Source organism: Zootermopsis nevadensis, unplaced genomic scaffold (assembly GCF_977971745.1).
Source record: "Zootermopsis nevadensis isolate Lab colony 2312 unplaced genomic scaffold, Znev_1.0 Znev_ptg000061l, whole genome shotgun sequence".
NCBI lineage: Eukaryota > Metazoa > Arthropoda > Insecta > Blattodea > Termopsidae > Zootermopsis > Zootermopsis nevadensis.
Window position 1 is genome coordinate 21,628,559 of NW_028259192.1, and position 27,962 is coordinate 21,656,520.

At 38.8% G+C, this 27,962-nt stretch overlaps 1 protein-coding gene across 4 annotated transcripts in view; it reads right to left on the reverse strand.

Moving 5' to 3' along the window:
• Nucleotides 1-27,962, reverse strand: part of LOC110830345 (neuroligin-4, X-linked) — a 279,623-nt gene that overhangs the window by 18,995 nt on the left and 232,666 nt on the right. For 3 of the 4 annotated variants that reach the window (XM_022065136.2, XM_087340747.1, XM_022065133.2), the window contains one exon: nucleotides 8,100-8,255. In XM_022065136.2, the coding sequence (XP_021920828.2) occupies nucleotides 8,100-8,255 (156 nt within the window). Of the gene's footprint in view, nucleotides 1-8,099; nucleotides 8,256-25,983; nucleotides 26,046-27,962 lie in introns of those variants that run through there. The other variant, XM_022065139.2, reaches the window with a different exon arrangement.

Genomic DNA, 27,962 nt, shown 5'->3' on the forward strand with positions numbered 1-27,962 from the left:
AATGAAACAACGTGAAAATCCCTCAGAACAATACAGCGGATGGCGACTGTGCATTTTGATAGCAACTGTTTCTAAAAACACGCTTTACAGCAAGAAACAATCTCTTGTTACTCAGCGAGTACTCCGTCTGTGGCCGAAATGCCCAGTGATTTTATAGTAAACGTCACCAAATTGCGTGCTTCAAGGTCACAGCGCGAAATCGTACGAACAGCGGAGACGAGCGAAGACAGCTCAGAACTCGCAGCAACGCTGTACTGTTGCCACGCGGTAAGAGAGGTCAAGTTCTTACGTGACCTTGAAGCACACAATTCGGCGATGTCTCCTATACCAGCAACAGCGGCACGAAGGCTTTTCATCCTGGTAATCGAAATAGCTTCATCCCTTCAGTTTTACGACTGAAACTGTGCGTGCTACATGTCCCGTTTATCAAGTCTCCCGTGTTATAAATACCAAGTTATTTTTTTTCCGCAGTTTACGGGAATTATACTTCCTTCCATTCAAAGTACGTAAGCACTAAACTTAAGCGATAGAACTCCTTAGGGACTAAGCAGGATTTGAGGTCTTCACGGCGGTTAGAAGCTCACCGACGTTTCAGAGTTCCTTGCTACCTCCGTCATCAGGACGATCGGTAAACTTCTACCAGACTACACGGCGCAATAACCCAGAAGACAGGAATCTTCTGTTTAGGGACTAATAAAATGCGATCAATGTTTGTTCAGGAGGATCAAAGTCTTTTAATGGCGACGACGGTAAGATCACACGCGTGATTCTAATAACGAGCTCAATGCCGCCAACACAAGATTAAAAGAAACAAAATCTACATAAGGGCAGAGGAAATTACAACGCCGAGCTGTAAAACGTCTCCTGAAGTTGTTAGTACTTGGGTTTCAATGTAACTAATTGTAATTACAAGTGTAACTACGTACCTAGTGAAACTCATGTAACGTTAGCCCATACCAGGCGTGACAAGGGTAGCCAAATTTACGATCCTAACTTCCCTCGTCTGCCTAATTCAAATGCACAGCCGACTGGGAAAACGCGTTTCAGTAACTAATCATTTATAACACAGTGATATTAAAAACTGACCCCCGCCACATCGTGGCCCCTCTACTGTAACTAACGCTTATATTATTTAACCAAAATGGGGCTATCATGGGTAGGGGTTAAATAGAAGTTTGGGGGGGGGGGTGTCTAGAAAGCCACATATATAAATCTACAGACACACAAGGATTCCCCTCCCCACCGGTTTCCCTTACGTTTCTGAATGTGATCAGACCTCCCCCCCCCCCAACACACACCCCTAACACAGAATCCTGAATCACCCCCTCACCATTTTCCAACACCATCGTTACAAATAGAAATCTGGCTATCTGCAAACAGCGGAAAGAGACGTCTGATTGGAATCAGGAATATTTGAACCGGGCTGCAAGATAAGGGGAGAGAGCCCAAGGTCTCAAGTCATTCCTAACATAAATCTACTTTGCGTTAATATCAAATTAAGTTGCCATATGGACCTATACCGCCACTGTGGTCTAGTGGTCAGAACACTAGCCTTGTAATCCTGGGGTCCCGGGTTCAATTCCCGGTGGTGCTCAGATTTATAACTTGTGTTGGGCAAGACCGTGGTCTAGGTAACACGGAGTTTTCCTCCTGGGGCTCCCCGGTTTCTCCGTGGCATCCCAACAATTACTCCATTCACACACAGAAGAAGGCAATGGCAAACCACTTCTGGATCATCTGCCAAGAACGTATATGAACAGGTCCCAGTCCGAGAAAAGGATGAAGGATCCTGTTCATATGGACCTGTCGTCAGACAGAACACTAATAATAATAATAATAATAATAATGGACCTATATTAAAAACTACAAGGATTCGGGACTGAAATTGCAGTAGATTAATGACTTGTCTCTTGGGGTTCACCTCATAATCCTACTGCAAGTCAGGACACACGTAAAAATAAATTTGCATTCGTTGTACTTTTTACACGACACAAAAGGGACTTTTACCTTACACTTCGAAAAACATATCATATTCTTCTCTACATTCAACGAAATGCAGGCAAAATGTCCGACTACAGCACGAATAGTTTAGTGGAAAATACATTTATATCTACAACGTAACGAAATTGATTACGGCGCTCACGTTTTCTGTTTTAATAGTAATAATGTATTAAAATATGATTAAATTCAATATTAAGCAACGCACGTATAGTATTAATTGAAGATTTAAGTACTAATATATTAACTAAATAATATGCTTATACTAAATAATACTTTATTAAAATTAATTCTGGAAAACAGTGTATGATGTTGATAGGATTAAGCTGGCTTAAGAGAGAGAGAGAGAGTTCAATTGCTAAACTTTCTGTACACTGCTAAAATATTAGGTGTTTCATAACAGTGGATAATTCCTGGATCAGTTCAGAAACTAGCAACTTTCCAAGAGGGACCCTGCATCATGGAGTTAGTTAGTTACTTAGTTAGTTAGTTAGTTAGTTGCAATTATTTTTTTTTATTTAGTGTTCTGTCTGACGACAGGTCCATATGAACAGGATCCTTCCATCCTTTTCTCGGACTGGGACCTGTTCATATACGTTCTTGGCAGATGATCCAGAAGTGGTTTGCCATTGCCTTCTTCTGTGTGTGAATGGAGTAATTGTTGGGATGCCACGGAGAAACCGGGGAAGAAGCCCCCGGAGGAAAACTCCGTGTTGCCTAGACCACGGCCTTGCCCAACACAAGTTATAAATTCGGGCACCGCCGGGAATCGAACCCGAGACCCCAGGATCACAAGGCCATCGTTCTAACCGCTAGACCACCGTGGTAAGGTTAATTGCAATACTTGATGTAAACTACGCATAATGATGTTCCCTGTTCTGTTCCTTTGCTCGTGTTACTTACAACTGGCCTCTTCTGAATCCAGATAATCATTGCTCTTCGTTTATAATTGGATTTATTTTATTTTATTTTATTTTTGTGTGGTGAGAGAGATCACGTTTGATACTGGGACGAAATGGCAGGTTTCAATCTTGTTTATATAAACGATTAAAAGAGGAAACATTTTCTGTACTGGACGATAAGACCGACTTCCCGACTTAAATCACGTAATTTTATACCAAGTTAGGAGTAAAATGTAGTCCAGCACTGGGAAGAGAAGTCACTAAAATAACCAGCCCCTTTCTGCCTGAAATAACAAAGATAAACAATAAAACAAAACGAAGAAAAATAAAGAGAAGAAGTGATGACGATAATCATCATGAGGACATGGACCAACTTACTCAAATTATTCTCAATGATTTTAATCTCTTCCTTACCCTATCATCTGTTAGTAGCTCTTCGGTTATTTAAAGACATCATTTCTGGTTCAGAAACCAGACGAATTATACCTCTAACTGGGAAGGATGTTACGAGGCGCGTCCCAAAAGTAAGTTTCCCACTCGTCCCACAGCTAGCAAACCTTATATTGCGCGAAGCGACTGTGCGTGCGTGATAGAGCAATGACGTAGCATGGCGCATGCACTAACGGAACTTTCCGCGTTCTCACAGTAGCATCGTTGCAGCTGTTGAAGATGGAGGTTCTTATTCCAGCTCCCGCCGACTATGAAGTGCGGTCAGTGATAACGCTAGGCCGCACACGGCTCGACGGACAGCAAGTCTCCTGCAGGAGTTCAGCTGGGAGGTGTTTAATCATTCACCCTACAGCTCGGACCTCGCTCCCAGTGATTTCCATCTTTTCCTACACCTCAAGAAATTCCTGTCCGGTCAGCGTCAGCGTTTTGAGAATGACAGAGAGGCGGAGATGGTTGTCACACAGTGGTTCCAATCCCAGGCGGCAGACTTCTACGACACAGGTATTCAAAAGTTGGTCCCACGGTATGACAAATGTCTCAATTCCGGTGGCGAATATGTTGAAAAATAGCTGGACACTTGCTGTATCTGTTGCAATAAATATTTCCAAGAAATTGTGTTTTGTTTCTGTAAACGGCCCCAGGGAAACTTACTTTGTAGACCAGCCTCGTACTTCACAGTTATTTAGCTAACGTTTCCTTCTTTATAAACTGATAGTTGCAACGCTGGAAATCGAAAGCCAATAACTGCTCTGAAGAGATCGCAAAAGAAAGCTAACGCAAGACCATTAAATCCTACGAGATCACAATTCTTTTAAGATACGCTTCAAAATTATCATAAAATCTACGCTTACGTATTCCAAGTGGTCGTCTTCCTCACGCTGGTGATATTTTGCGACGAGTGTGCCTAAAAACTGTACGTGAGCTTCCAGTAGCTTTGCCAAAGAACGTCTCTGTAACGGGGAGTTATTTCAACATCTTCAGAACTAACACCACAAGCTGAAATAACATAATTTACTTGACAGACGTACTTGTAATTACTGCGCATGCTTCAAGGGCGGTGACTTCGCCCTGAATCGAAATGACGTTCCATTGTCTCAGTTATTACATCGGCTGCAGGGTGCATGTGATCGGATGTGACATCACCGTCGATACAGCACAGCTTTCAAATAAATCAAAACGGAACCCATCGCACAAAACTATGTAGAACCATGAAAAAAAGTGTCTTTGTTTTTACCAAAACAGCAGTCCTAGGGAAACTCGTGGTGTGTTCCGTCAACGCTCAGATTTTTCAATTCAGTGAAGCCGAAACTCGTATGAATAACATTTAAGAAAACAGTCCGTACCGCGAAGAAAACACCACACTTCACCATTACAAGGATCAAATGGTTAACGCTGTTTAAAGAAGTAATCGATGTTTATTCTGAGAATCATACGAAGTAGGTGGGACATATAGTCACTACTGGACTTTACAGGGTTAACCTGACGCGTGTTCTTTGATATTTTTGTCTATTCGTTTAGAAACCACAAAATGTTTCGAAATATGCTTTTTTAAACTAACAGACGAAGGAAATTTCTAAGGATATGAAATCGTTTAAATCAGTGGTATTCAACCTTTTTTGTTCGCGTACCCCCAGATATAATTTCTCTTCAACTTTGTACCCCCAAAAGTTGTTGGTGTATAATTCAAGTTATACATATTACATAATCTACATCTAAAATAAATTAAATAAATTACATCACTGATTATTCAGTGTTTATCATAAAGTAATATATTTTTTTTTTAATTTCACGTACCCCCTAAGATGTCTTCTCGTACCCCCGGGGGTACGCGCAACCCAGGTTGAATACCACTGGTTTAAATGATACAACCTCTTCAAAATCTTTTAGACTATATCCATTATGGTCCACTGAGCTGTAGCTTTCGAAGAAACATACTGCCTCCTTCTTCAGGGTTGGCAGTACGTTTCACCGGTTATCTATGGGCACAGGCGAGCCTATATACTTACACTTACAAGTTGCCTACTTTTCTACCCTCAAATGCCACCCGTGCAAATCCATGACTGGAAATCAGTGGTTTTCATAACACAAAAAAGGAAAGAATTTAATTACTTCAAACTTTCTTCAACACAAACAGCTTTTAGAATTAATTTCCTTCCGGTTATTAAATAAGAGTTTACGAAGTGCTCAAGTCAGATACTCAGTGAACAGGTTGAGTTCGGATGTTGTTTAGCGATCGGTTCATTTAATAATTAATCGGTCGGTTGACTGGCTAACTAATATGTGACTATTATGAGTATAATAAAAAAAGTTATTTCCATACACCAACCACAAAACAAACGTTTTCATTCCCTGAAGCAAAAACAACGCCAAGAGAGGAAAGAGAATTTTATTGAACCGAGCACAAACCCAGAAATTTGCGGATAAAGTTAATTAAATAACATAAAGCCTGTAACACAGAAAGTTTCAGAACTCTGGTTTTGTAGTTTTGGTGTTTCTCCCGTGGGAAGAGCTCTACTCGCAATTTCGCTTCCGCAGATCGAAGGTTACCTTCAGATGCTTGAATTCAATAAGGCCGAAGAGACATGACACCCGTGTTACGATCTTAATTAGATTCCGCCTTGTGTTACAACAGAGACTGGGTATCAGTGTACGTATCAGCCTGTTTCCGACAGAATGCTTAAGCAGGGTTTCGGAAACGTCAAACTGGGTGTGTAAAGATTAAGTTTCTGTCTGAACAGATATTGTCTCAGAGGAACAGCTCTGATCTGATGCGAATCCACAACTCTGTGAGCCTAAATCCCAGTTAAGGCCTCAAAACCAACGTAAAATATAAAGATAAAGTTATCTTTCTGGACAGCAAGACTCGTAATTGTCAGCTTTACAAGTTTCAGGTCTCCGCGCTGTGTCCAAAGCAGAAGTCAGCTTCGCGTTGTGGTCATATTTATTACCAAGGACAGAACAGCCTCTGTAACTCCACTACAAAAAGTTCTTTAGAAGCGAACAGTAGATGATAAAGTTGCGTCATATTGTGATAATATATATATTTGTTTAAATCTTGTCAGTCTAATCACAATAAAATTAATATTACTATAATTAACATTTAAATATTTAAAATATATTATATGATGTTCTCTATCGAAATGTTCGAACATTATTTTAATATTTAATAGGAATTTTATTGTGATTAGACTGACAAGATTTAAACAAATACAAGCGAACAGTAGCTTAGCTGGCCAACAAATTCCCCTCTTATTAAGTAACGTGAAAGGCTATGACAATTTTAACAAGATCCCCTATTCTGATCCAGATGAATCCAGTCCACAAATTCGAATTATATTTTTTTAAATGTATACTTTAATATTATCCTAGATCGACTTCTGGGTCTTCCAAACGGCCTTATATCTTAACGTTTTAGGATTATAAGATGATATGAATTCTTAACCCAAGAGACATTTTTGAATGAGTTACATTTGAGATCCACGTAAAATACTGAATCGAAATTAAGTTAAACCGACAAGTTTTTGCATGGATTTCCAATAACAACGATCACCAAGGTCCTTCAGTAATCACGATCCGTATGAAAAACTTAAGAGAAACATTGTTTTTGACATCCGTTAACCGGTTCTTCTGAGAAACCGCGTCGTACAGGATTTCAATCGTTGTTATCTGTAACAGGCTGCGTGAACTTGTAATTTTAACGCTTCGTATAATTGTGACACTTCCTAATGTTATTTTACGAAACGAGAATGTTATAAAGAAGGAACAGAAATCTGGGTTTGGGGGGGAATCAGCCCAGACTTGGCTGTACCAAGTGTCTGCAGCGGTAATGAATGTCCGAATGAGAACAGTGACCCTCAGCGCCACTGCGGACAACCTCCCCACAACATACAGTTTATCTGGATCGAGAGAATCGCAGAGAGACCGGATATATAGTTTAGTTTCTCCTCCGATCCACAGTATTTCATGAACCGTAAGATAAGAGAATTTCATCTTACTCTCTTCCTCTGGACCCTGCTTTACCAGTGATTCTCATGCTGTCACCCCCCCCCCCCCCACACACACTACCATATGATGTCTAATACTATTATCTCTTCTAGTTCAGTCTATTTATTGCTTTTATCTCGTTTATGAAGCCTTATCAATCGGTTTATTTGTGGTCATGTCAGCTGAATGACTCTTAAATTATTCGATGCTGTTTTAACCGTAGAGATGAATTATCAATAAAATGGGAAGTAAGTTTTCAAAGGAAACAGTTGGCTGGAGAGGCTGAAGAAAAACACGAAGAATCAAGTTCATTCCGGCCAGATTCTGAACAAATCACGCCCCGAATAAAACTTCAGAGCATAACAGCTGCACCAACATGGTTGGCCTGGTGGAATGAATATACAAAAACAGAGTTTAATTAACAATTTTTAAGTCGTACAGCGAAAGTTTTTTGGCCAAGACCTCGATGTTCCTTTGTCCCATTACTACGCAGTGTCCATGGGATCCTGAGGCTTATAAATATAGTTAACACCTTCATTTCCATTTACTTTAAGAGCCATTTCAATAGTATTAGTCTGTCATCTACGCCTGGGTCTACAAAAGCCTCTTCTCTCCAGGTCTTCAGACTAAAATACCTCATAAATATATCATCACACACGCGCTACACGTCTCACCAATCTCACCCTCATTCATTTCATAGTGCTAATAATATTTAACGATAATTTCTTCACGCAAAAACATTACTGCTGACATGAAGTTACTCACCAAGGATACCAAGTCGATAGTTTATCGTAACGACCACCAGATCGGAGTAGCTGGCCAGGAAACTGCCTTCGTACGGATTCCCAGAATTCCACTCGAATGATTCTCCGTGAACGTACACCAGGACAGGGAACCGCTGCATCACGTCGGTTGGCCCCACTGGAACACAAGATCGATGGTTGTCACAGCAACAGATCGATAATCTAATTACTACAATAAGAAGCCCCGTTTAAGTTCAGCGGGGAAATATTTGTTCGTGTCCCATTCGCCCTCGTCCTTTCATTTTTCTGTTGTATTTCCTCTACAAAACTGGCATATTTTCTATTCTTTTTTTCAAAACACCATTCACAGACATTCAGTGGCATTAGTGTCACTCCCACATAACGAATTTGAACGTTCGCCATTTTGTTATCGCACATTTAATAATGTTACAAAACACGAGTTTCGGGCGGGTTCCAATGTCATGACGCCTATACCGAACTTGATCGAAATACGTCCAGTGCTTCTCAAGTTAAAACATGGCGACAGACGGACGGAGAGACATTATTATTAATGTGTGTTATCTTTATGCGTAGAAATTTTCAAAAGTTCCTAAGACTAATTCTTCAATAACCGATCTCTCATTTCATTTTATCTAAATAACAACTGCAGTTGATATAACGCCCTACGCACCAGCCAACCTTCCACACATCCGACATCAAACACTTTATTACACTACCGAAAACATTTTCCTAGAGAGATCAGCTTTTTGAAAACATTGAGTACTGAAACGAAATTCAAGATTAGAGTAAAAGAATCTTATTTTCCGTCATACGTCAGATTTTCTTGCAACGTAAGGATAGGTACGGTTTGCCTAATAGAGTGAATGTCAACTTTCCTTCACTGATGGCACCCTGTACATATACTCCAAAAGAATTTTATTTTTATTTATTCAGTGTTCTGTCTGACGACAGGTCCAGGTCCATATGAACAGGATCCTTCCATCCTTTTCTCGGACTGGGACCTGTTCATATACGTTCTTGGCAGATGATCCAGAAGTAGTTTGCCATTGCCTTCTTCTGTGTGTGAATGGAGTAATTGTTGGGATGCCACGGAGGAAAACTCCGTGTTGCCTAGACCACGGCCTTGCCCAACACAAGTTATAAATTCGGGCACCGCCGGGAATCGAACCCGAGATCCCAGGATTACAAGGCCAGCGTTCTAACCGCTAGACCACCGTGGCTGCCTAAAAGAAGAATCTGAGTAATTAATTTAGAAACCCGGATGTCAGACTTTCTATGGCAGCGTTCGAAGAAGTCAAACCATAAATCAAAGATGGCACCATCTAGAATCACTCAGACTCATGACTATGTTACGTACGAAGTGTAAATGAATCTTGAAGACACATCTGTATCAGTCAATATCCAAAAATGTCTTCCCCCAGCAACAGAATTCTTACGAATTATACCAAGTCCGGAAATGTTCCGTGAGATGAAATTTCAAATGTATCAATACATCTACTTAAAAATTTAAAATACAGACATTAAATACACAGATAATGCACGTCGTCCTTTACAAGCTTAAATATTCTATAAAGTAACTGAATTAAATAAGACCTAAAACTTTATAACCCAAATTAATTTAAACGAGAATGTCCCTAAGATATGACGCTGCCCTTTGACCCGTCTAATAGAAGAGAAACGAATGAAGACAAAGCATTCAGAAGACGTCTGAAATAATTAATTCAGCTAAAAAATACGCTTAAGATACGATAAACAGACGGAAAATATTAATATCACGAAAAGGGAGAGGAGGAAATCTTAAATGGAAGTTCAATTTAAAGATGGCGTGATATAAGCTGAAGACAACGAGAAACAATATGTAGCAGAACGCGAGGAAAATGGGGAGGGAAGGACACGAAAATAATAATAGTACTGGCAAGAACGTCTATGAAAAAGAACAAACAAAATATACGAATTTAGTCCAATAAGGATGGAGTGCGTGCAATATTTCCTTAAATTTAATGAGATTTTTTTTTTGGTGAAATTGTTTAATTACAAGAAGGCCCGTGAGATACAAAAAATGAGGGGAGAGGGGAAAATAACGCGAAAAAGGAGGAAAACAGAACGAAGATTCCACTGAAGACAGAATTGTGTGAGACGTACACAAAAATAGGAACACAAGACTGTAATTAAATGAAAGTACAAGGAGCAGAAAGGTGAACAGACGAAAGAGTATCAGAAAGAAGGAATAGAAGAAGAAAAAGAACAGTGAAAGAAGGAGGAAAAGAAGTGAAAACATCGACCAACGTTTATTAACTAACTAACTAACCAGATGGCTTACCGAACCCGAAGGTTCATCACCGAACTAACCAAAGCCCTCCACCGGACCCTGTCCTGGGCCAACAAAATCCAGTTTCCTTCAACTCCTATCTCCCATAGATCCCGCCTGACATTATCCTCCCATCTACGTCTAGGTCTCCCCAGCGGTCTCTTCCCTTCAGGTTTCCCAACCAGTACCCGGTGCACACCTCTTGTCCCATCCATGCGCGCTACATGTCCCGCCCATCTCACTCTTCTCGACTTAATCACCCTCACAATACTGAGGGAGCAGTACAGATTTTTAAGCTCGTCATTGTGCAGTTTTCTCCACGCCCCATCGTCTTCCCTCTTAGGCCCAAATATCCTCCTCAACACTCGATTCTCAAACACCTGCAATAACGTTTATTATAATTCTTCTTTAAATTATTGCAAACGCAACTGCTGTGATGTCGCGGTCCTCTGTAATTATATCACTTTATTTTACTTAATTCTTGCACAGACTTTATAAAAAATATATGATTTATGATTTGGAACTATACTTGTTGACTGACTACCAGTAGAGAAGATAATCTAACAAAAATACTGGTGAGGACAACTGATAAACATCTAATTGGAAGACCAATACTGAGATGACATAATTAAGACGGGTCTTAGAGAGAGACCATAAAATGAGAGAATGTAACAACTGGCCCGCTATCAAATCGAAAGAAGGACTTTTGCATTAACAGGGTTGAACTGTTTCTGTTACCACAACGTTAGTTAGTTAGTTAGATGTCAGTTCTGAGATTCACACGAGAGATGTCAGAGTTGGGAACTGACGAATGTGGAGAAGGAGTGAGAAATGGGACTGACATATTCTCCACACAGGGCAAAGATTTAAGAGAAGAAAGAAGAATTATTACAGCGCATACGATGACTGGGAGATTATAGAATTTCTAAAGGATTTCCCGCTTTTGATCTCTGAAGACAAAAAGATACAGGAACATCAAGAAAGAGATAGGAGGACAGAGACGAGAATTATACCTGCTCAAAAGTAGCCCAGATCTTCATCAGACAAGTCGTCATGAAGAACATTTGGGCCAATGAGGAAGGAAGTGAAAAAGTACTGAGGAGAAATACGTAATACGAAATTTCTTAATTGGTACTCATTGCATTGCGTCATGGAGGACAATTTTCCCCTCTTGGCAGGAATAATTAAAGAGACGAAACACCTATTCGCAAAAGTACAAAGGCTGGAAGACGCGGGCAAACGTTGGAGGATAATATTAAAAAGGATCATACAGAAATACGATGAGATAAACCAGGGTAGAATTCACCGGTGAAAATACACGGGCGGCTAACAATTCAGAGTCTGACAGTTGAACTTTATAAATGGAGAAAGTGCCTTCAGAGTTGTCGGGAGCCAATGACCTCGGACCCCCTCCCCTCAGAGTTCGCTGTTTTCCTCAGGGGAAGTACAGGCTTTTGAGAAATGAGTTTTCTTTCCTGATTTAATGGTATTACAAAAGTTTCTTGGTAGTGGAGCTTCAATCAAGGGCGCGGAGGAGACTGAATTTAATTAGTATTATGTACTGTATCAAAGTTCGAACGACAAAGCCTATTAATTCAATGGGGAAAGCGAGAAAATTATAAATTGCCATGGCATCGGGTTGTTTCTAGTGTTCCGACGGTGAAATGACCTGTGTTACCGACATATATATTTCTCTATAAATAAGATCAGAGTTATTATTTACGACCTAATGCACAACTGTCGTTGAAACTTTCCGATCTGAATAAAAATGGAAATTACTCAAATTTTTAAAATAAAAATTCTCTATATCAAATTTATCTGCCACGGTGGTCTAGCGGTTAGAACGCTGGCCTTGTAATCCTGGGGTCTCGGGTTCGATTCCCGGCGGTGCCCGAATTTATAACTTGTGTTGGGCAAGGCCGTGGTCTAGGCAACACGGAGTTTTCCTCCGTGGCATCCCAACAATTACTCCATTCACACACAGAAGAAGGCAATGGCAAACCACTTCTGGATCATCTGCCAAGAACGTATATGAACAGGTCCCAGTCCGAGAAAAGGATGGAAGGATCCTGTTCATATGGACCTGTCGTCAGACAGAACACTACAAATAAAAACAAAAAATATCAAATTTAAGGAAAACCGGTGGTGAGTAGGAAGATGGCTGTCTTCTGAGATGTTGCGTTGCGTAATCGTCTTACCCTTGTTTCATACACACGAACAGACACACGGACGGACGGAAAGAGATATTTTAACAGGCGATCTGCAGAGTTTAAGATGAAAAGGATTCATTCCTTACTTGTCGCCTCTTCGTCTCAGCTTATCGAGAAGATCCCTGTGTCAAGACGCTAATAAGTATTTTTCGTTAAGATGAGTTATTTTTTTAGAAATACATAATACAAAGCGCAGTCCCAAAACGTACGTCTTCAAACACTTTTTGCCCAACATGGAGTGTCGTTTTTTTTGGGTTTTTTAACAGAATCAAATAACGCGACCAACACTTGCATCATTCTCTGCGACCCGCATTTCTGTAGGCTTCTCCCTTCCCTTTATGTCACACAAGCAGCGGAATTTCGAGAACTATAATTTTGTTTGTATTTGTAATGGGAGACGCTGAATTGTTTGCAGTTGAAATCGAACTAGTTTTCATGTTGGTTCTTTTTAATGACCATACTTGTACACGCTTTGTTTCTCTGTTCTGTCCGAATAAAAGAGACGGGTCGTTTCGCTGACCACAGTGTGATGCATGACGCCATTGTGGATAAAAAATCACTGGCCCGGATTTAGGTGGAAAGGGGCGATGTTTTTTTTTTGTGGGGCATTGAATTCGCTATGAAACAACGTTCTGATTTTTAACGAGAAAAATCTGAACACTGCACCCCTTTTTCGAATCACAGATATAATCAGGAACCCGTGGGTCGACATGTGACATGGGAGTGAGAATTGAACGCACTGGTTTAACCCTCTCAAGACAAACCTCGTTTAAATTACATTTAAGAGTTCAGTCCGTACCGCGAAGAAAACACCGCACTTCACCATTACAAAGATAAACTGGTTAACGCTGTTTAAGAAAATAATCGCTGTTTACATTGAGAATCATAGTTCGTCTGATTAATATTAAAGAATTCAGTCCGTACCGCGAAGAAAACACCGCACTTCACCATTACAAAGATCAACTTGTTAACGCTGTTTAAGAAAATAATCGCTGTTTATACTAAAAATCATACGAAACCCATAGACGCAAAACGCAAATTTGCTAACTGTTCAATCAGCTGGGACACATAATTACCAATGGGTTAAAGACTTACAAGGGTAATTTATAAAACCTGAACCGATTTATGAAGTGTCTTGTGTCAGATTTTAATGAAATTTGGTAGAGGTATTGAATGTCAACTTCTGAAATCCCATATCAAAGACACAAATACAAATCCACACTTATTATACGCATAAGCTGTTGATGTGAACGGGTAGTGTGAATTTATTGGAATAAAATATAAATATTATAAATAAACATAAGATCTACTATATGCTAGTAATTAGTATGGTATAATAAAAGAAAATAATGTTCAGTATGGACTCAACACAAAAATACAACACAGAATGAAATTTAAAAATATTTAATTTTTTTAAAAATGTAATTATAGAATAAAAATTACATCCATAAATAAGTAGAGATTAAATATCGTAATTAGTTCACACCAGTATTTTGAAAAGATTAATGGACTCTGAAAACGTAATAATCAGCTGAGCAAATTATACCGGAATTGTTTAAATTTCATCCATGAGTTAATTCAGTATCACAAATAAAGAACCACTAATATTTTCGTTACTCGTTTCGAATATTAAATGACACCTGTGCTATAAGCTTAATTACCTTAATTAACACGTGTCCACACGTTCTGATAGTACAAAATAATTAAAGATGGCCTTTGCCAAAACACCAACTTCCTTTAGTGCAGTGAAATGGGGTTATGACACACGAAATAAAGTCTGAAATTTGTGAGGCACAAAATAATGTTACGTATTCATGTATGTTTACGATCCTCTGATTGTGATAAGAGGCTTACATTCATTGTGATTTGGTGCACTATTTCAAAGCCCTTGTTGGAAAAAAAATTGTGTCCATACTACACATCATAGTACATCGAAATTGGGGTTCTCAAGCCGAGGGTCGCGGATCGAATAAATACTCCGATATATTTTGTGCTGTCCGGATACATTTATTACAAGCAATAAGGCTGATAATTCACCTTCATCCAGTGCCGAGGTCAAAATAAAATGGAACTATCCCTCCACTACCCCACACGTCTTTCTGAGTACTAAGAAAAACTTTACCTTACTTACAATTCAAAACAATGTATTAACAATTTAATTTAATTTATATATTCAGGATTTTAGAATAAAGAATATTATTTATATCCACGAAGTTTACATAGCCCACACATCGTATGTATCGTCTGGTGAAAGAATAATTAACCCAGTTAGTCTGAATTAGCTAGATGCGAACAAATGTTGAAAACCAAGTGAATACTTCTCAATTTAAACCACTACCCGATGTTAAGGCACCTTAAAAACACTTTCACACTCTTACGAAGAAGAATTGCATTGCCTTTAAGTGCTTCGGAGTGTAAGGGCCTCGTTTTGAAAAGTCATGAAGTGTGACCTTGAAAACAACTCTTGCAGGCTACATCCGACAATAACAGGGTAAGCCTTTACCCTATCTACGTACATGCACCCACAACGTAACAAGAGTAATTTAACCCTCTATGTCCCTACTAAATCTTGTTACAGTAATGTGCAGTGAGAGGTGTGTGAAATTAGAACACGCTGTTACAAGATAAATATCACGTACGGAGGCACACGGGATAAAGTAGACAGAGATGTGACGAAAAAACGGCGCAGTGACACAATTAGACGCCCCCACGGACAAAAACATTGTCATGGACCCCCACCACACACACATATCGTACATCATGTCAGTGGAGTACAAGCTTACAGTTACAAAAGTGTTCCCATGGGACATTATAATTATTATATCAGTAACGGTCGTTATTCAATGCTGTTCGTAAACACTGTTGACGCAAGTTGCTTTAATTAAGAGAGGTCACTCAGTACCCAATCTGGACCGGCTTATTAATTTTGTGGAGAAGCTTACAGTCACTCATTTATGCAGCCAGAAGGTTCATCGTCGTATTTACAACAATCTACATTAATCTTGTAAATAAAGACTAACGTTTCGGAGGAACGCACAGCCCCCATCTTCAGGGCTGAAATGGATACCAGTCGCCTATATTTATACCCATAGGTACACGCCGTTCCAACCCAGAAGACCATCATCGTCGTATTTACCCCCCCTCAAAAACCTCTAACCTCACACAGATTAATTCAGTCCCCAATCTCACACTCTGCAACTCTAGAGACCCTTTCATGTTCATCTTCCGATCTAAACTCAATTACTCCATGCGATTTATTCCTTCCCGGGTTTCTGTCTAAAAATTTGGAAGAATTCTCGGGATGGCACGGGTGTTACATGAACCGCCCACACAAATTCGTTACTATAGCAACCATCACCAATCTTCGTGCTCCCAAGGCTACGGTAGGACTCATCTCCCCTTACCGCGCGCCCCGAGTAACAAGCACAGCGTTATTAGCTTTAATAAGCTGCGAGTTCCGAGCCGTCTTCACTCGTCTGGGGTCCACTGTTCGTGAATTTTCAGGTGGTCGACTAGACATCGGGACTCGAGTAGCCACTGGCTAGAGTGATGGAGGTTTTGATTTGATACCAGATGCGAAATGCATACTTGGCACCGTCAGGATCTGAAATTTTGCGGCTTGTTTTCAGTCATGCCACCCGAAAAAATTAAATTTCCCTCCTTTAATGTTTTCATTTACCGATAATGTGTTTAAGTCCTTCTTACTCGTTCAGTATTAAGGGTGACGTAGCGCGGGAAGAGAGAGTTGATGGAGGAGTGACCTTTCAACCGACGGCAGCTACTACATTATTTACACATATCCTGTCAATTTCGATGGGCTTTGAAAGCAGCGAAAATATAATTACGAAATTACTTTGAAACCTAAAATTAACACGCAAAACATAAAGCTAACAAGAACAATTATGTACAGTCAGCGTACCAATTACATTTCCATCGTTAAACATCTTGTACCTAAACACTGGTGCGATTGCCAGTACAAGCCGTTAATCCGACTACAAGTAACCTACAATTAACACGAACAATCAGCGACCCTGGGTTCGACCAATCAACAACTAAGCCTGATAAACCAGGCTCCAGTGTAGGGGACAATTTTCACTTGTCAGTAACTAGACGATAATCGATGTGAATGTACACATCGAACATAAAACTCGGTGTTAATAACACGACAGTCTTGAAGAAACAGAATCACGACACATCAGCTATGAAATAAGAATGACATTAATGATGCTCGCCTCTCAAGCTATAATAGAATAAATATCCTGCCTGGTGTTAGGCGGCCACAGATCTCTGTATATAGTTCTGAATCAAATATATTATATTATATATATAAAAAAGAATAAACATAAATCATAAAAAACAATTTTGTGTTTTATATGTGTAATTGCCCAAAATAGAGCAATTTAACATAATAGTGTCAATTCATAAAAAACATTTGAGCTTAGACCGATAGTTATTATTAATTATTTAGTGTTCTGTCTGACGACAGGTCCATATGAACAGGATCCTTCCATCCTTTTCTCGGACTGGGACCTGTTCATATACGTTCTTGGCAGATGATCCAGAAGTGGTTTGCCTTTGCCTTCTTCTGTGTGTAAATGGAGTAATTGTTGGGATGCCACGGAGGAAAACTCCGTGTTGCCTAGACCACGGCCTTGCCCAACACAAGTTATAAATTCGGGCACCGCTGGGAATCGAACCCGAGACCCCAGGATTACAAGGCCAGCGTTCTAACCGCTAGACCACCTCATCTTATTATTATTTAGTGTTCTGTCTGACGACAGGTCCATATGAACAGGATCCTTCCATCCTTTTCTCGGACTGGGACCTGTTCATATACGTTCTTGGCAGATGATCCAGAAGTGGTTTGCCATTGCCTTCTTCTGTGTGTGAATGGAATAATTGTTGGGATGCCACGGAGGAAAACTCCGTGTTGCCTAGACCACGGCCTTGCCAAACACAAGTTATAAATTCGAGCACCGCCGGGAATCGAACCCGAGACCCCAGGATTACAAGGCCAGCGTTCTAACACATATGGTAATACCATTTATATATAATGGACAGGCTAAGGATCTAGCAGTTAAGCAGTTACAAGGCGCTGAAAGACAGATATGAGTTCATTTTTACTTCTTTTAAAGATGGCTTAAGATTAAACATTATTAAATATTTATACCGTCTTTTGTATGATATTCATGCTACAATATTTATTCAAGTACATTCCTTTTGGATATATTTTAATTTACGTTCCTTCTAAAAATGTAAATATTAACATTAGACTTTAATTCCACCGTTCATTCATCCAGACATATTTATGTACTCAGGCCTTCAAAAGTTATAATCTTTTTCATTTTAAAACCCCACCTCACTCCTCAAAGAACGTGTATTTCAAACATCTAAAGTCTAAATGAAACGAATATGCCTAACTCCGCAATACGTCCAGCTGCACATCATTTACAACTGATCTGGCCACAATTTCAGTTCCTACCCTCAGCCAGATAAATCCAATCCACACTTTCCCACCCTATGTTCAATAATAGCGATACGGTTAGATCTTCCAAGTGGTGTATTCTCTTAAGATATAAAATACTGTGCGCATTTCTGATCCGCCATACGTGCTACATGCACTGCCCTTCCCATGAAATCTTCCGTGATTTTATCATCGTAATTTCCTTTACAGCATTCCGATATGTCAAAATCACTTTGCTGTAATTTCAAGTCATGCTACCTACTTTGTCATAAATTACAGACGGCTAGAGGGCACAACAAATCCTGCCATCTGCATGAATTAATACGGACTAATTTATAAAGAGGGATTCCATACCAAGAGCTGGTAAGGGTTTTTCTTATGCCAGAAATTTAACAAGGAGGGAAAGAGTTGGACGGTAATTTCTCATCGCACTTGTAGTGAAGCAACTAGCAACTTTTCGTACAAAAATCCTGAAACACAACACATCCTTTCTTTTATCTCTGCTCATCCAACGTTCATGTGGAAAACGCCAAAACAGAAACACTGCTAAGCCCTCTAGCGTGAAAGATCAACATTAGAGCTTTTTCTTACTTGGACTACGTATTTTATATATATAAAAGAAAACATATTTCTGCGTCAGAGATATTATGTCATTATTCTTCCCCGGTAAAACATTTGTTACTTCAGAACTTTTCTGACGGCTCTAAGCTTCGTTGGAAACATAGCAGTTGTGTGTGCACACTTTTCCTATTGGAAATTAAAATATAACTTATCTTTCCGAAGAATATATCAAAAGTTCTTGTCCGCTTTATGGGTTGTTAAGCCTTTTGGACTTGTAGGTAGATACCATATTCAACCCTGAAGATGGAAGCAGTATGTTACTTCGAAACGCTTGTATCTTATGTAAGATCATACGACGTTACTTCCCACGAGATTAACAACGAAATTTTCATCGCCGTGAGAATCTCAGAACGCATTTGAAATATTAAGTCAACTTCAGTGGGGTACTTAAAAAGTCCGAATGCCCCACGAAACAGCCATCTACACATTCTCGTCGCCGTCAGAACCTCAAATCTCTCCGGGCGATTGCCAGTTTTGCAAACACTCTGACAACGGGAGTCCACCACCACCACCACCACCACCATCATCATAAGATACGAAAATATGTGAGGGCTTAATATTAGGGGAAAATGAAATTATGTTCCCTACAGGGACATGTCCTCCTCGTGTTCTCCGTCTTCCTCAGAATTCCCGTTCCTTGTTCCCGCACGTTGCGCGACATCTCGTTAAGTCAACACTCCGTTCAGTTCCCATCTCGCAACCCAAATATCGATTATCTCAAAAAACAAAGCACAGGGCTTCAGAATGGAGAGCCAGCGATGTTAGCACTCAGAATGCAGAGAGTATAGAGCATATTTTTACAAAGTAACTTTACAGAATGATCGTAAAATCTTGAACCGAAGGCAAAACAAGGCAGGTTAACGCTAAATCGACGTAAATGGGATTGATTTTTAGGACAATTACTCGAGTACCTATTAATCTGCAGCTGCATTTGAAGCTTTATCCTTCATCTTACGAGAAAAAAAAAGTGTTTAGAACAACGTATCAACTAGTTCCACTCAGTTCCCGACAGAGAAGGACTTGCTAAGTAAACTCAATTCTGAAGTTGATGAAAGACTCTCTGGTTACAAGCCTCGTCAGGTGAATAAACCACACCCTCTGCCAATTCTGAAGGTTTGTGACGATGGTGCGTTGTTTAAGCAAACAATTTTCTGGTCATTATCCATCGTCCCAGATTAAATAGAAACAATAAAACACGACGTTTCGGAGGACCTATCTCCGTCTTGACGTAAAAACTATGTTGGGCCCAGTCGATAGAGCTAGTCCCTATCTCCAAAATTATAAAACGTGGATAGGAGATGATACGTATGACAAAGCTAACATTCCGTCCAAGTCCAACTAAAACTGAAACACCAAGAAATGAGATCTGAGGTCATGGTGGTGAAGATGTTGAGCAACTGGGTTTTGAAGCGATGTGAACTTCTATGTAGTTCGTACAGCCCTGAATAAGAAAACAGTATTTTCTTCCGAAGTGTTGGCATCTAACATGATGTGGCTCAACCCAGAAGATCAACATCGACATTTTTTTACTACTTTAGGGCTTCCTGGCCAGTCAAAATATATTTCAGTTTTCGAAACCCTTCTCATGTACGACAGAAAACTCAAAAGTAATGCTTATAAAATATTTCTCCTAAGTATTTAGTTGTTAATAACATTTTTAAATTTATGCACAATGGAACATAATCTTCCGGACAATTTCCTTAACAAGATTATAAACAACCGGTAATGAAAAGTTACTACAGGCCTCGTATATGTTTTTTAACAAATAATAAGAGTCTTGTAATGAAGTGAATTGTTATGGAAACTGCAATCGTCATCTGGTAAAACGAAAACTGCGAACCTCGAGCATTTTTAAAGCGCGGTAGAATAGATGTTGAAGCACATGAAGACAGAAAAGAACAAAAAATTATCTTTCCTGAAATTTCCATTATAAGGGCCATAGCGGAATCCATTCACTCTCCATTACACAAAGCTTCAAAAGAACACACACACACACACAACGTGTTGAAACTTCATAAAGTCTTTTACCCCGTCACCACATCCGACTTAGGACTCAGATTTTAATATTATAAAAAAACGGAAATAATACCCTTTAAAGTTTTACTTTCCTCTGCCGTATACATAATATCTTTGGAGTACAATGAAATTCATTTATTCAGTGCATAGAAATTCTAGTGTAATAAAAGTTAGGTCCAAGTTAATAAGAGTGCCAGTTGCGAGCATGAAGACAGTTTTCTTTCAACAAAGGGTGAACGGAAAGAGGTTTGATAGGAGTTAAAGAAACGGATATTATACACGTAAAAGAATTCGTTAGTAATTTCCTGTGACTGGGATAATATTCTAAAGAAAATAAGACACAAATGTAAGGGGAAAAATAAATAATTTCTGCAGCTAAGGAACAGGTCTCTTAAACACCATTTTTGTTATTTGGAATTCCATAATTATACGAACTAAGAATTACTGAGGTCGTATATCACGTGAACACGGTGATAAGCCTTAATATTTAATAAAATACAAGAAGATATTGTAGGTGCGTCATATTGTGATTTATTTAAATAGTATTAAAAATATATAAAAATTGGCCGTCAATCACAATATAAGATAATTAAAAGATTAAAATATCATTTTTCGTTCCTTATCGAGTACTCGATTTACATGTGGAACATTTACGACATGTTTCGGCTATCAATAGAGCCATCCTCAAAACCTAAGAGACAATCAGTTTTAAAACAAGGATTCTACTGTGTACATGAATACACATATAGTTCCCTCTGCGTGACTGTTACAGAACTAAGTTTTCAATTACGCTTTACAGCCATGTTCACACTTTAAGATCTACAACAAATTATCTCCAAAGTACAGTCACTCTAATTTCTACGATGTTCGTCATACGCTACTTCATGGGAAGTGTATTGTTTGTCTCGACGTCAATCACAACTCAGAAGTTTGCACGGCTAGTATGAATTAAAGTTAAAAGTCCAAGGTTGGAATATGGGATAACATGGTTGAAATTTTAATGTCCATAAGAAGAATAAACACGAAAATCGGTCTAGTATATCACAAATAATAATAATAAGCAAGACATTAGCCCATCACCCCTTAGAAATCAAAGTGGGTTAAATCAAAAGTAGATACAAGCGTTTGGGAGGAACATACCATCTCCATTTTCAGGGCTGAAGATAGATTAACCAACTGGATAGCGAAATTAACGAAAACAGTACTCGTGTTTAAACATTCAGTTTCTGTCTCAAAAGTAAGCAACGCGTTTCCATTGTAATTTGTTAATTCTATTTAAGTAAATAATCGGTGTTTATATTTAGGGTCACAGGAAACTCAAATATACTCAGCTGGCAAAATGAAAGGTAACTGGATTTAAAACAGGTGATACACGCACTAATACCACTGTGCTGTAAAGTTTTTAAAAAACCAAATTCGTCAGAAAAAGGTGCATTATGTTCTGTATTAGGATATCATGACATGGGACAAACTCCAAAGGACGGAGGACTTACGTTTGTCCTGCTCAAAAGTTGCAAATTTATCGACACCGTGATGTGATTAAACTGTAAAGTTATGTAGTTCCAGCGACTTACGTACGTATTCTAATTCAGATGTTACGTAATCTCATTCACACTATGTTGAACGCTGTGGTTGAATTAGTCAATATGGTGTCAGAACGCGTAACACCTCCCCACACACACAGCATCAACAGCCCATGCTTTCAGAGATATATAAAATGTAAAGCAAGGCAGAAACACGGCTTCTGGCCTCGGATTATAGTTTTAAGCCCGGTCACAGCAACAATGAGAAGTTAATTACCACAGCAACCAACAGCCACCCACACCTCCTGACTTCACAGCTGGCCTGAGTGACTTCTGACTCCTATGACCACAAAATATCGCACACTTTCATCTGACATGAAAATAATGAGCACAGGTTCATAGAACGTACGTAACTACACTACTTAATGATTATCTTGCCACGGTAAAGTAACTGAAGAACTCATTGCACGCTTGTAAACAATTAGTCTTAACAGCCTGGAGGTCATTTCAAATTAGACTTCGTTTAAAGGAAACAAAATTTGCATGCACGACGCAACAGACGGTTGGAATGGGAGGGAAATATAGGAAGCAACAGGGAAAAAATAAATTCCCGTAGAGGGGATATTTTGGCTTAATATCTGTCGGTTAGTACTGACACCTTAAAGGGCAGTTGGTAGCTGCTAGTATCTTAAATTCTTTCTTACGTTAGCGTCAGAAAAAGAATACAGTGGACCAAAATATGCAATTAAAAAGCAACCAACGACATGGAAGAGAGTCATTCTTGAGAATCTGATGGTCTCTCAGCTATTCAAGAAATTCCTTGCATTTATAAAAGACGAAAGTCCATTACCGTGTTAACAAGAGTGAGCCATCGGCCCGTGAACTGATCACACATTCTCCTCTACTTTTAGGCACGTTTTAATATTATAGTTTCATCTATATTTAGGTCTTCCGAGTGGCCTTTTCCTTACATTATTTCCAAAGCAATATATTTTTTTTATGCATCATTGCGCCTACATTTCACACCAAAAAGCACTCAGTAGCAGTTGATAAATAAAATAACATAATAGATTTAATTAATAAAACACGTATTACTGTCCAGCCGAGACATGAATTCAGAACAGAGAAACATCACAGCAAATATTCGCAGTGTCTTCAAAACATACTTTACAAGAAAATTCGTCTCCAGGGCATTGGTTATTTTCATCAGCCACCAACCCCCAAAAGGGCATTAACTTGTAATTACACAATAAAATCCCACCCCACGGCGCATGGTTTGGGATTTCCAGTGTTCGTTCAACTGTCTGTGTATCTTCTGAAGGAAGATGTCACCTTTCCCACAAGCAATTACTCGGCAGAGCGACAACTGGACAAAGTAAAATGAAAATGAAGAAACAGGACAGAGTGTGGAAGGAATACACGAATCGTTCGAACATCACCTAAACCTTGTTATCACTTCTACAAAGTGTTATTCCGTCGTGCGCAGTCCCTGGATTCGTCTTCTATATAGTATTAAAACACACCCTAGAAGGCCCACATTTACCCCGAGTGAAGGGAGTATTTATAACATCAATTTGTCCGCTTAAGTATCCGGCGAGAACTTTTACATAAACAGCTGAAGGTGAGAGAGCGGTCAGTACTTTACGATCAACTATTTTTCAATTTTTGAAACGGTTAAAAACATGAAAAATTCTTACGTTACACTGCAATATATTAATTGAGGAGAGTTATGCTTTATGTAAAAGCATAATTATATTTGCATTTAATCCAGAAGCTTCTGTTTAGTGATATTATTTCCCGTCCGCCATTTCAAGTTTCTGCGTGACAAGATGGCGGACTCAGGAAGGTGAAGAATGAAACTGGTAATCAAGAGGTTGGTTCTCCTCACTGATTAGACCCACTCTGTCCTTACCCACGCAAAAATTGATGGCGTTGTGATCTAAGAAGGAATACAAGATGTGAAGTGGAGATAAAACAAAACTGAAAAAAGACGGTAGGCAGTCTAAAACGTGCTAAAGACGAAAAGAGACGTAAAATTTTGGTTAGACATTACAGGTTAGAAAAAATGGATGTACTTGTGTTAGAGTAGGAGGACTGATGCAGGAAGGGTGAAGATGAAGGTGGAGGGTAGGGGAGTACGAGAATAAAGGCATGCTAAAAAGAAGAAAGGAAAAAGAGAGGCACGTAGAAAAGGCTTGAAACACGAACTCACACTGAAGCCATCCTATATAAAAAGGATGGCGCGGAGAATACTTAAGATATTTTCAAGTGGTGTAGTTACTGAAGTACTTAGCGTTTGCTCATCTGTGTTCTAACTCATCCTGTCATACCTCTTCCTTGCCACCCTCCTGGCAGACTCGAAGATGCCTTACAACAGAAAACCATTTCCTAGAACAACTAAGTCCATAAAGAATTTGTGTAATGCGTGTAGCCAGCAGCGGGCGTTCTGTGGGTATATGACGGAATAAGAAAATTAAAGGGACCACTTTCTATGTGACTTAGAAAAAAAAAGGCAAATGTTTAAAATTACAAGAGATGTGTCGAAGTAAGTGCTCTATATAAGCATACAAATGCTCCGAACGTTTAATTACGCACAGAGCTTTGTTCGGACTTTCACAAAAGCATCTAATAGCATGAATATTAGGATAGCTTCTGAAAACGTTACTTAAAGTCTTCGCAACTAAACGTGATAAACATCAAATCTGCATTAATATCTTAAAATCCACCTAATTTCAGTGGGATTTTTACACGTTGTTTTAAAACTATTTTATTACGGATCAGACACTAAGGGATACGAACGAACACTAACAAATACAAACACAAATACCGCAGAAAGTATTATAACCTTCAATATCAGAGTCCTAAAATATTGAGAGAAAGCAATTTTTCTCGGTTCTATGCAGTCACGCCGCAGGGAGACAACCAACATAACCAATGGATAAATAATAAATTTCCCTCGAGGTACACTTTGAAACACACCCTCACATTCTGTTACTTGTCTGTTTGTATTACGTAACTACAACCATACTTTATACTCGTACGATGCGATGTCGAGTGATGAGTTCGTGTGGGTAGAAATTCCAGCCATCATCAAAGAGAAGTACCAATGAGCAGACAATTATTAGGTGTATCAACAGAACTCTTCAGTTCTGAACCACAAATACGTAATAAAGTCCAAACCAACAACACGAAACATAAATCAAAGTCAAATACGCAAAAGAAGGAAAATAATAATACTAACAATACACTCCCTTCCTACATCCCTAAACCGTGGAGGGGGGTTGATAGTGTTTTAGGTCAATTTTCAATTGTCGTGAAAATGTACAGAGATATATAAACACAAGAATTATTAAACACCGAATAAATGTAACTTTGACACTATATATATATATATATATATATATATATATATTACGCTGTGTTAAAACACTTTTTGTTCGATTACATTTTACGCAAGTTGCCATTAGTATTACAAAGCCAATGAGTTATTTCATATGTGAAAATTATTCTATAGTATTGAAAAGATCAAAAGGTTTCGGTGACGTGAAAAGTGAAACAGTTATGCATATAGGAATGTTACATCAGTATCAATTTACAATATTATATTTTGATACTGTAAAAACAGCGAATTATGAATACAAAAAAAAAAAACGCGAGTTTTAATATAACTGCAGCATTTCGTAAATGGGTCGAGTAGAGTACACGCTTTCTACCTAAATAATGAAACTAATAAATATCTTTACCGATCCATTGGAAACCGCTTGTTGCCACGCTGGTCAGAGAATTTTGTCTTCCGGTCTGCGATCTGAAAGTGTAATGATTAAAATACAGTTAACTGTAATATTACTTTCTTCTGGGTTGATGTAAGAAATTGTCTCTAGCGTTAAGGGAAGAACGCAGATTGAGGGTGGTTTGAGAATAAGTACCGATGAAGAGATGACGTAAGAGAAAAACGAAACAAATTAATAATAGCAATAATAATATCCTCTAGGGTGAATGAATGAAGAATTATATACGATAACAAGTTTGAGGGGAAAATAAAAATTAATGTAAAATTTTATGTGAAAAAGCCAGGTTTAGTGACGAAAATGTACAAGGAAGGGTAATGTTAAACTCGCTCTTGTACGCACAGACTATGAAAATTTGGATTGCATTGACCTGATTTAAACTCAAGTAATATTTGGGCTTCAAAAGATGAATTCCTTGACCCACCGAGTAACTATTAAAATTTAAATTCAGTTTTCTTACGTTTTAGTTGGCTAATTTTACACTGAATGATTTTTTTTGTAAAAATATACACATCCCTTAAAATTCCTACTCCTTTAAACTGGAACTGTTGAATTCATTTCGACCTGAAAATTTATCTTACAATAAACCACGTATTTATTATTACATTTGACACTTCATTAATGCTCTCTCTAGCCACTAAATTCAATTCGCGTTATACACGTGAGATTCGCCCGATGCCGTCAAAAACAAACGCTCATGGCGACGAGTAAGAATATGGCTGTCATCTAAGACGTTGCGCCGTGCAGTCTGACCGACGTTTAAGAGGAAATCATCACCCTGATGACGGAGGCAGTAGTTCCTCTAAAATACCTCACAATTTCTGCCAGACCGCACAACGATGAATCCCAGAAAACAGTCATTATCAGTCGCTGTACTCCTCGTTTATCCTTCGTGAAATTCAGACCTGCCCTGTTTCTACCTGACTGTACACCGAATCTCTTGTTGATGCCTCGAGACTGATTATCCAATCATGTAAATCCAAAGCCGAATTACCCTCCCCTCACCCCCCCCCCCCCCCGATATCCCAACAGGTACTCCCTCTCATCTTCTATCATTAAGCAAGCGTACGCTACCATTTACGAAACCATTCCTCAACCCCGCAGATGAACATGACAGGAAATTAAAACGGAAGGTAAATGGACATCCAATATAGAGTAAGAAATATTATGAAGGAATATAAGAGTTGGTAAATTCAGAGATCGGAAAGTTACTTGAAGCAAAACACGTTTCGAGACCAAGCCAACAGAACGTCATAGAAGACAAATACACGGACCACAGGAAGAAACCACAAAATACACACAAGAAAATACTACTGTGTTGGTTGCATACTTTTAAGGAGCGCTACTGTCAGTTCAATTAATTGAGAACAAATTAACAGAAGATAATTAAATTTTAATCGAAACATGTAGCTCAAAACACGCTTCTGAATGACATGGTGTAACAGTGTCAGAAATAAGACGACCTGAACAAGACTGTGAAGTGACAACAGTTGAAATCGTATTAGTAGTAAAGTAATTTTGTGCAAAATTTCTATTTTTTTTAAAAAAAAAGTTGGTAGTTCGTGGTTGAATAAGAAAGAACCAATCTAATTCTGAGTCATAACAAATAACAAATTCCACAGAGACTTGAAGATGGCTGCCTCCATCATCACATTCCCAGCAAAGTATTAGCAATAATGTTGATTTTAAATGTTAAAATACCAGAAAAGCGTATTCAAGGCCTATATTCAGCGTACTGCAATTTTAATGTATACAAATTATTGTAAAATTATTACAGCATAGAATATCGGATGGCACTATTATAAAATATTGCCGAACGAAATTTCGAGACACACACAAGGGAAGCCGGTCGATTATAATTCTACAATTCGCACTCTGGTTTTGTAAATACCACTCGACCCTTCTGTGAGTTCCTGGTCGAATTATTAAGTGTC